This window comes from Perca flavescens, chromosome 11, assembly GCF_004354835.1.
Source record: "Perca flavescens isolate YP-PL-M2 chromosome 11, PFLA_1.0, whole genome shotgun sequence".
NCBI lineage: Eukaryota > Metazoa > Chordata > Actinopteri > Perciformes > Percidae > Perca > Perca flavescens.
This window is the reverse complement of record NC_041341.1, coordinates 17,406,403-17,417,296: the sequence shown is the minus strand read 5'-3', so window position 1 is coordinate 17,417,296 and position 10,894 is coordinate 17,406,403. Positions and strand designations below refer to the sequence as shown.

Below are 10,894 nucleotides of genomic sequence, written 5' to 3'. Positions count from 1 at the left end.
ATCACAAATGAAATGGCTGTATTGGCCTTTGGACAGTTAAACCAAATGACCTTTTGACACAAAATCTTCAAAATACCTTGATATAGAGTAAAATATAATTAAAACCTTTTGGATTCAATAAAAGAGATCAAGTTGTGCTGCCTCACATACTTTGGATGTTATATTTGTTTTTTTATTATTAATAAGGCGGTTGGACAAAGAAACGACCCGTCATTGACCCATACACAGTTGCAGAACATCAAAATGCACTAAATAAAAATATTTGTAGGCTAAAATGGTAGGGACTTTTGGTTCCTGCAGTGCTCAAATTGTTTACTTTGGTCAATATGGTTTATACTATCGTGCATGAGGCTGATCTCTCAACGTTTGGAAATCACTCCTTTTATGACGATATACAGGAAATCAGACAAGACAAGAGACCAACGGAACTTTCATTTTAGTTTCATTCAGACTTAAAGGCGGACATGTGGAACATGTTCGCTGGCTGGGATTCCCCAACATTAACACGACACGGAGCAGATTAAAATAACTAGAAATTGTTATAGGCTACCAATTTAACAGCGTATTCCTGGAGGGACAGGATCCATATTCTTTTTCACCCAGTACAAAATGAGGACCTTCCTGGGAGCGTTATTAGTGGTAACGTTAATTGTCTCAGGTAAGCCTTTACGTCATTCAAACAACTCAACAGCTATGTCGCGTTTAGTTATGAAAATGAAAAGTTATGAAAAGTAATGAAAGTACCTAGCTGTTGTGGCCAATTTGGACGTGTGTGTGTCTGTGAGGTTTGTGTGAATAGTTTGTTCGCTACGTCACTTGCGCACCTGTGTGTATGTGTGCTAATAGGTTAGAAAGGGAATCACCGGAGAGAAGGGGATTGAGGAATTAGGATCTGGGAAGCCACATAGTTTTTCAATCTCAGCTGTGTGTTGAGTGATGTTTTTAGATCTCTTCTGCTCGTTGATGGTCTTTCACAGTCAGTGTTTTTGTAGATGTTTATGAATATATTTATAAAATAAATGGCGGACCTCATTATTTGCACTGGTCAGCAAGCGTTGGAAATGGTTTCATATTCCCTCCAGTGGGATTTTCTTTTGGTCAGATTGCCACTAATGTAGCCTAACTACTTAAAGTACTGTTTATGTACAACTTTGAGGTAAGCTACTTGTACTGTACTTGATTTCTATTTGCTGCTACTTTATACAACTACTCCACTACTCAGGAGGGAAATATTATACTTTGGTAACACTTTACAATAAGGTACACAAAAAAATAGGTAGTTAATAATTAGTTACTGTTTTTGAAAGGGTAGTTACCCTTTTTCAGAAGGGTAGTTACCCCTTTTTCCTTCTCAAAAAGGGTAACTACCCTTTTCAAAAAGGGTAACTAACCATTCGTTACCCTTTTGAAAAAGGGTAACTACCCTTCTGAAAAAGGGTAACTACCCTTTTCAAAAAGGGTAACTACCCTTCTGAAAAAGGGTAACTACCCTTTTCAAAAAGGGTAACTAACCATTTGTTACCCTTCTGAAAAAGGGTAACTACCCTTCTGAAATAGGGTAACTACTCTTTTCAAAAAGGGTAACTACCCTTCTGAAAAAGGGTAACTACCCTTTCAAAAACCGTAACTAATCATTAACTACCTATTTTTTTGTGTACCTTATTGTAAAGTGTTACCCAATACTGGTAAATGTGTTACTTTTGGCCTAGATGGACATGTTCCATGTTGTGTTTCTGGTACATTCCTGTCTGATTGATCATTTGTGTCTATGCTTAGGCCTGTGGAGAAGTTCAATTCACATTTGAGTGCCTAATTGACAAAGCCATCCCCTTTATGAAAACATACATAACACAAATATGTGTATCCTTTCAGTTCTTGTAGAATTTCAAGTGGTAGATGAAAGGAATTTCATAAAGATTTTAAGAATTTATTGAAAACTGAGGGAGTAGGCATAGACAACATTTGTGAATACCTGATTAAATCCCACCAAATAAATAAAAAACTGAAAGTGCTGTGTAGCTACAGGGTTTTAGAAATATAAGTATTAATGTAACACCAAACTTCACTTTGTTTATTTATACTTCATATGTTTCTGTATAGGCCTACATGTTTACAGAACCAGCAGCTCTGGTAATAGGCATACAGTCAACAGAGTTTTGCCACTAATGTATCTGAATGGAAGTCCTTTAGGCATCAATCAGTTTTCTTTTTATTCAGGAGCATTGATATGCAAATTTATTTTTTGGTTTAGTTTGTACTGATGGGGCAACTGTGGCTCAGGAGGTAGAGGGGGTCATCCCTCAACTAGGGCAGGGCGTATAGATCTAAATATCGATAGTATCGATACCAAGATGAGTATTGGTATTAGATCGATACTGTCGTGATGAGATCGATACTTTTGTTGCAGTTTCTCTCCGAGTTCATGCGAGCACAGTCTCTCCAAGTCTGTGCGCTGTTTGCGCACTCTCTCTCTCTCTCTCTCTCTCTCTCTCTCTCTCTCTCTCTCTCTCTCTCTCTCTCTGTCTGTCTCTCTCTCTCTCTGTCTGTCTCTCTCTCTCTCTGCCCCCTCCCCACCCACGAGGGCGGAGAGTCAGAACAGTGAGAGAAGCTCGTGATGATGGCAGAAAGAAAGAGAAGCGCTGTGTGGAGTTTATTCACTCCAGCTGATATGGACACTGCCACATGTGATGTGTGCAAAAAAGTAATTTGCCACTGTGGTAACACCAACAATTTGCATAAACACATTAAAGCAGTTCACCCGAGAGAGAACTCCGAGCTGCAAAAAAAGTTGAGGAAGGAGGAGGAGGGGGGAGAACCCCAAAGAAGAAAGGATATTTGTCCTGTGTTTTATCATAATCCTAATCAACTAACTAAAGGCAAAATCACAAAATTATTCAATGATCGTGACGTTACAAGTAAAAAGTATCGGTATCGGCGATACTAGCCCTGTATTTACTTGGTATCGGATCGATACCAAAATTCCCAGTATTGCCCACCCCTAACCTCAACCACAAGGTTGACCGTTTGATCCCCAGCTCCTCCTGTCCACATGTTGAAGTGTCCTCAAGTTAACCCCAAGTTGCTCCTGATGGCAGGCCAGCACCTTGCACATACATTGGTGTATGCAGTGTTGTGCCTGAACGCGTTCATTGAATGATAGTTCATGAACTCGATCATATTTTGGGCGAACGTGAACTAAACGTACTCTATTACTGCCTGATGAACGTTACTGTGAACTCGTTCATTCTGGTGTCTGTGAACGGCACGCTCTCTCAGCTTAACTTTGTTCAATAGGGTGCCAGATTTCTATAGACCCTTCCAGGCGAAAACCCGGCTTGAAGTCTTATGACTTGAAATGATGAGTTGACTGGTTTTACTGCTGAGATTTCACATAAATCATCAAATTGTGGAAGTACCAATACCACAATGTGGAAATACTTTCCACCACTGCGATCAGCAGACGTCCTTCAGAGACCGCTTTTTGGTAGTTTAAAGAAAACCTACTATCTGTCTTTAATACATGTTAAGTCATCGTTGTTTCTTCTGATAATAACCTTTTCCAACCATGATGAAGTTAGTATTTTATTATTCAGTCCCCTGTCACTCTCAAAGGCAGGGTTGGTAACGTTGAAAAGCTAGCCAGATTTATCAGGTCAGGCAATGATTGGTTGGCGTTTTTACAGGATTACAGCAGCTATAGATGGTTGAGCTTTTTCGCTTCTTTTTCAGAGCCTATAAATTATTTAATGCTGTCGGGGGTGGGGGTAAACAATATTTAAAAAGTGTATACAGGAAATAGTTACCAACCATGCCTTTGTAAATTGTAATTTCCCCACTGGGGATCAATAAAAGGTATACATTTAATGAAAGAGAATCACTGGGAGCAGCTTAATTTAAAGGCATTGTACTTACTCTGCTATGAAAGTGGCTCCATGGAGGAGACAGCTGTAAAACCTTTATGTCAAATACAAAATTCACTTAAATTAAGAATGTAACTGTAACATTGACGAAAACGTTTTTGAATAAACTTAACCTCTGAAGTTTACTGAAGATGTTTTCTAATTTTCAGTAAACTTAACTCAGTTGGTTTTATATATTTCCACAACTTATGAGCCCACAACTCTTTCAAGTTCTCTTTCAAGTTCAGTTAACTCACATTTTTGTTTATCGGTGTTTTTTGCCCCCAACGGTGCCTTCCAGGCAGCAATGCCTGGAAGGTACTGTTGGGAGGCACTGGTTATGGTTATGGTTAAGGTTAAGGTTGGGGTTAGGTGCCTTGAAGGCAGCGGTCGCAGTGCTGCCTGGAAGGAGCAGTTGGGGGCAAAAAACACTATCGAGCCACATTTTTAAAGGCCCACGTTTTTTAAGTTGAATGTTTCACAGTGTAGGCTATGTTATTGGTCTAAGAACTGGACTTATCCCAATTTACCTTTTCTACTGTAGGTGATGGAGAGACTATGCTAGAAGACAGTGTCCTTCTACCATGCGCCTGCTCAGAGAGAAATTTGCACGAGGAGTTTAGGTGGCAGAAGGAAGAACCAAACGGGTCACTGGTCTTCAAAACCAACCCCGCCATTTCAAACTTCGACTCCAAATACACGGGCAGGGCCAAGATATTTCTGTCTGAAAACCGCGATAACTGCTCTGTTCTCCTCACCAACGTCACAGTGGATGACCAGGGGAAATACAGATGCAGTTTTCGCAAGCAAGAGGAATACCAGTATTTTTTTGTAGATCTAAACGTTTCTGGTAAGTAATTTGTTCCTTCCTATATTATTTGATCAACATTTGTTATTCACCCATGAATTTAAAGTAGAAGCAGTAAAATATTGCACAATTTCAAATTGAGTCTTCTCCCACCAGCGTGCTACACTGTCTGCCAGACACCTCAGAGTGGAAGTGGAAATGATCGCCAGTGTTATGTAAAAAAACGCTACAGAGAGACTGAGATTCAGTGGATTGTGGGTGGACAGCTTCTTACAGAATCAAACACAACTAAGATAAACAAAATCTACACCATGGATTCTTCTACTGGCCTCTACCATTTCAACATCACACGCATGAGGACTGTAGAACCTACATGTCATACCAACAGCATACCAACAAACATACCTGGAGATCAAGGTATGACTGGTAACTATTTGTTTTTATTTATTTCAGAGAGGATGGGACATAAATCCCATGACTACTTCACATTATCCCTTGTGTTGTCTTCCTGTCAACCTTGACGCCTTTTTTTTCACTTTCGTTTGTTTTTGCTTTTTTTTTAAATTGTTAAATTTTTCTTCTACACATTTTCAGCGCTTATTTCTACGTCCCATATTTTCTGATTGAAATTGAAAATGGGTCAATTTGACCCAAAGTCAACACAAGGGTTAAAAGCATTACAATATTAGCTGTAAACACAGCACGGATCATTATACAACATCACAAGACCTTAAAAAGTAAAGCCTTGTTTAGTATGTTACATGTAATGTAAATGGACTGTTCTTATATAGCGCTTTTCTAGTCTCAACGACTACTCAAAGCGCTTTAACATTGCACAGGAACCATTCACCATTCACACACATTCATACACTGTGGCCGAGGCGGCTGTACAAGGTGCCACCTGCTCATCAGATAATCAGTCACACACATTTACACTCCTATGCGACCGGCATGGGACTGCCAAGGATCAAACCACCAACCTTCTGATTGGCAGGCAACCGCTCTACCACTGAGCCACAGCCGCCAGTACATCAAATTAGTAAGGTATTTATATGCCTAAAATGTCATATTTCCTTCTACAGAACGTAATAAGAGAGATCCAGACAGCGCCCGATACCGTTACTTAACAACCATTCCCATTTTGTTGGTGCTTGGACTTTCCCTGCTCTTGTGGCGCCGTTGGGACTCACAGTAAGTGTATTTCATAATGAGAGAGACATTTATTATTTATTAGTAGTTTCGAGCTTTACTGGTTAAACCAGACTGGCGAAACACTTCTTGGCTTTGTGAAATCAAGCCGCTACCAGTATAGTTCTTCTGTGTTTTCATTTGTAGGTCTTTAGTGTAATTTCCGTATCTTTTGTCTTTTGATTAAGGAGTTCACAAAGGATATGAGAAGTGGGGACTGACAACTTCTACTGCTAAACACACAGTGAACTCTAATGTGAGGCAATTTCCAGCAAACTGATTAGTCATGGATATGGCATCATGCCCACGCAGGTTACATCCTGTTTTCATGCCGCTCAAGGAATGGGGTGTTTCGGAAAAGGATGTCCATCTTGTGAGCTTTTATGGATGTTTGCAGGCAGGGGTTTATATTCTTTCCTTCAAATTCAAGGATTGTAAAAAGAAATTTTCCCTTTACGATATGAAGATGAAGTGATATGTTTCAATTAGGATGGAATGGTTCAAGTAAATAACATTATGCCAGTGTGTCCGTTGACAGTGCAAGTAGGAGAGAGTTAGACGGGACAATCCAATCTGCAACTAAAGCATTACATATTATAGAGAAAGATGGATGCAGGTTTTCAGCATATGATTGAAGTCACATTACTTTAGCCGCTGTATTCGCAAACATTTCAGTAGCGTCCAAACTTGCAAGGAAAATAAAAATAGAGTGAACAGAGCTATTTTGAAAACAGTGTACGGTGTGTGTTTGGGTTATGCTGCACTTAGTCAATGTCCTTGACGTTCCACATCCGGGTTTGCTCCGTTGTTGCTGGAAAATCCATCGGATTCCACTCATTTAGGCCGGATATCCGTTGCCTTGGGCTTTTGTGTTGTATACATACATTCCCTAATTTACCGACGTGCGTCTGTGGAGGGAAAAGTCCGCTGTGCGTCGGGTGCAAAATAGGAATGATACATGCGTCGGGGTACAAAGTCAATTGCGCTGAGTGCAAGATAGGGCCCGTAATTTTAAACTCCAGTCGATTTATGAGGACCATGGTTAACCTTTTCTCAGATCTCTGCAGGGTAAATCCAGACAGCTAGCTAGACTATATGTTTAATTGAGAATTCTGTTGCATGACTAAAACAACTTTTAAACGTACACATGTTCCACCAAAACAAGTTCCTTCCGAGCCTATTTTGCAACGGCACCGCAGCTTTTCTCCGGTGCTTAGCACCGCCCAAGACGATTGTGATTGGTTTAAAGAAATGGCAATCGACCAGAGCACGTTTTCCTCCCATCCCCGAATGCTATGTGGAGTAGCCAGACTATCCTCCAGCGCCCTTTGGAGGAGGGTCTGGCAAAGCGTGACTATGCTGCACTTAAAGGAACACGCTGACTTATTGGGACTTCAGCTTATTCACTGTTTCCCCCAGAGTTAGATAAGTCCATACATACCCTTCTCTGTGTGTTGTAACTCTGTCATAGGCCCCCAGCGCTAGCCTGGTTAGCACAGATCCTGGAGGTAACCGGTTCCAACTAGCCTAATGCTCCCAATAAGTGACAAAATAACGCCAACATTTTCCTATTTACATGTTGTGATTTGTATAGTCATAGTGTGTACAAATCACAAGGTCATATGAAACGCAGCCATCTTCTAACCGTATACATAGTGGAACTATATTCTCATAAAGGCGAAGCACTAATACTTCTGCTAAATAGGCAGTACAGTGCACAAAAAATATGTAGAAATCATAACACAACAAAAATAGATTAGTGAATGCGTGCACTATTGTGGATTTTGTCGCAGGCAACAGTGACTACATTTCAAAATCCATCCAGAATAATTGCATTATTTGCATTATACTGCAACTCTATTTTCACCTGTCTCAGCAAATCGTTCCAGGACCGTTTACAACTAGTCCAGAATTCTGCTGCAAGGCTGCTAACCAGGTCTAGCAAGATGTCGCACATCACTCCAGTTTTATACACATTACATTGGCTTCCGATTAACGACAGGATCAAATTTAAAGTTTTGGTTCTGACTTATAAAGCTTTGCACGGTCAGGCTCCAGCGTATATCTGGGACCTGCTCCATTCATACACTACAAATAGGCCCCTCAGGTCTTCTAACCAGGGATTACTGGTTGTCCCACGCACCCGTTTAAAGACTAGAAGTGACCGTTCCTTTGAAGCGGTGGCTCCAAACCTGTGGAATGCGCTTCCTATTGCCTTACGTTCTGCAGTCTCTGTTGAAGCTTTTAAAAAGCAGCTGAAGACGCACTTGTTTAAATTTGCTTTTGATTCATTTATGTAAAATGTTGTCTTTTAATGACTGTTTTTTTGTCTTTTATCTTTATTGTTGTATAATCTACTATGTTTTGTACAAATTGTTATCATGTGAAGCACTTTTTGATTCTGTCTGTGAAAGGTGCTATATCAAATAGACTTATTATTATTTGGAAAATTGCCTTGTTGACATGCTAAAAATGTCAGTAAGACCATTTTCTGAACGCATTAAAAAGTTATCCGATGTACTCCTGTATACTTCATTGCAGAAATACAGCATACAACTGAGCCATTTAATGTACCTTGGTGGTTAGGTATATATACTGCAAGTGCTATACTTCAAAAGGGAGAAAAGAAAGTTATTATACATATAATACACAATTTCTGATATTGCAACACTGCAACAATTATTTTAAATTTAAATTGAGTTGAAATGCAACAATTTTATGTTATTATTGACCCTTTATTACCATAAAGATGATATATCACTATGCATTGTTGATTTCCATTTTAATCAAATGTAATGTAGATATTTATGAAAGGTGTATAAAATGTATGTGGCTAAGTGTGACTATTGTGATTTTCTTTCTTGATCAAGCCCCTTTCTTTATTGTATTAAGGTAATCAACATTCTCTTAAACTGTACCTAAACAACAGAATAGTTTGATTGCAATGTCAGTAGCCTGTTCATCTGTAACTGCATTTGTGATATAGTGGCTACAGTGAATGTTGTTGCTTTGATTTGTTTGTCTTTTGTAAATAAACAGATAAAGGTAATTTTATATCAAGGTTTAGAGGGAACCCCTGTGTAAAGTTTTGTGATATTTGAAAGGCAGGGTTCGAGTGGGAGCCAAGGAGGTGATCTCCCATAAGGAGCGATCTGAGCTCCCGTGAAAGCAGAAAAATCATACGTCCGTGTGGGTCACTAATACATTGCCAATGTAATGTATAATTTTCTTGGCACACAGAGAACACAAAGAAACGCAGAGATGGTTAAAATAATATATTGCAAAGGTTTTATGTAATTAATGTCTCCGTATATTTAACTTGTCCTTCAATAGTCATTCAAATTTCATATTGTCTCCCTTCAATGACAAGCTGACATATACTTTACTCAGTTAACATACATCATTTATAAATAGTCTCAAGCCTCTCTACAGCTCATAAATCAGTGAGACAAAAACCCTTTATATACTGTAGGTAATCTAACTACACCTCAATGTCATAGCTGATACAACAGTGAGACAATTTCTAACAGATGCATTCAGAGAAATATTCAAATAATTAACAAATAGTCAAAGGAACACGATTTTCTAACACCAACAACCATTATTTTAATCACAAATAATGCATTTTTAAATGTATTCACTATTACTTATGTTAACACAAATGTGCTTAAAGAAACACATTTTTCAAAAGAACTACTCACCATATATTATATTAGATTGCGCCAACTGCTGATGAGTGAACATACTTCGAACCTATTTTTTTTATTTAACTCCACCCGCAGCGTTAGTTATTTTAGAGACCCCCACGAAGCTCAGATTATAACTGTAACCCTGTGGAAAAAGTATACACCAAAAAGCACAGAAAGTGATGCCTGCAAATGATCACTGGACAACCAAACAGTCAGAGCCTTTTTATCTTTTCCAGTCTGAAAAATATTGCTGGTCCAGATGACCAGTCCACCACTCGTCCCATATTCCAGCAGCCTTGCCTCTGTAGCTGCGAACAGGAGAGCACACCAAATATGAAGCAAGCTGAAAGAGGGTAATGCATTTGCAATAAAATGTGAACGCGTCAATATGTTGACTTTTCAAAGTCAACAAAGTGTTCATATGAAACCTACCCTGAAAAGGGGAAGATAAACTGAACAACCCTTTCCAACCCTTATATTAGCCCATTTGTATTTTTGTGCTACTTTCTTTTCCTTATGTTGTTTTGTATCCTGTCATAATTGCCACTTTCTGTAAATTGCTTTGTGTACAGCGAGACACTGTAAAAGCTTAGTTGCCATTCTTGGTCACAGAGTATCATTGTTATTAAATAGATTTCCAGCCTGTTGACACTGGTAAGTGGAGCTCAAGCAGAGAAAATTTTTTTGTCTAGTAAGAGGAAATGTGACATTCTGCAAAGTCATTTCAGCTGCTTTAATTCTGTAGAAAAAGGGATACAATACAATAAATGCAGCAATTCAATAAGTCCTGCCATTTCGCCCCTCTTTATCAAATTTTAATGAAAATGTGTATGTACATTCAGTTCTCCATGAAACATAATGGCAGACCTTTATGGTCCAAGAGGCTTTTTTGTAGAGCACACAGCTTAACTTGTGTGACAAATTTTAAGTCGATTGGACTCTCCGTGTGAGGGGCGTGGCCTTTCAAAGTTTTAACTTTTTTGGCCTTAAGTTATAGCCCCACCCTCATCATAATTATTTTTTGGGAAGCATTACCACATCACTTACAGTTGTGGTGACAATGTTTATGTGTCTATATCATTTCAGGCCACAGCAACGTCATAATTAAATGCTAAATAGGCCACAGCCACATGCACCGCTGCGTTCCAGACAAAATTTTTAGCCCAGAAGTTACGACTTCAAGTCACGACTCACGACTCGGTAGCATTCCAGGCAAAGTCATTTATATTAGAGGGAGACTTATAAAACAGTGCTTGTGAAGGCCTATGTGTTATGGTTTTGGTGTTTTGCTTTGCATTTGGTTTACGTTT

At 39.1% G+C, this 10,894-nt stretch overlaps 1 protein-coding gene across 2 annotated transcripts; it reads left to right on the top strand.

Moving 5' to 3' along the window:
- Positions 1–398: 398 nt before the first annotated feature.
- On the top strand, positions 399–6,802 carry LOC114564519 (uncharacterized). Of its 2 annotated transcripts, none has more exons than XM_028591903.1 (5): positions 399–658; positions 4,444–4,749; positions 4,864–5,133; positions 5,790–5,898; positions 6,084–6,802. In XM_028591903.1, exons 1-5 carry the CDS (start codon positions 610–612, stop codon positions 6,100–6,102), a joined length of 753 nt encoding a protein of 250 aa, XP_028447704.1. In that variant the 5' UTR covers positions 399–609; the 3' UTR covers positions 6,103–6,802. The 2 variants fall into 2 exon arrangements, with proteins under 2 accessions (XP_028447704.1, XP_028447705.1); XM_028591904.1 differs by having other exon boundaries at positions 402–658; positions 4,864–5,124.
- Positions 6,803–10,894: the final 4,092 nt, after the last annotated feature.

Coding starts and splice junctions, on each gene's coding strand:
- LOC114564519 (XM_028591903.1), top strand. CDS start 610: ATGAGGACCTTCCTGGGAGCGTTATTAGTGGTAACGTTAATTGTCTCA. Junction 4,750..4,863: donor TGTAGATCTAAACGTTTCTG/GTAAGTAATTTG, acceptor TTCTCCCACCAG/CGTGCTACACTGTCTGCCAG. Junction 5,134..5,789: donor TGGAGATCAAGGTATGACTG/GTAACTATTTGT, acceptor TTCCTTCTACAG/AACGTAATAAGAGAGATCCA.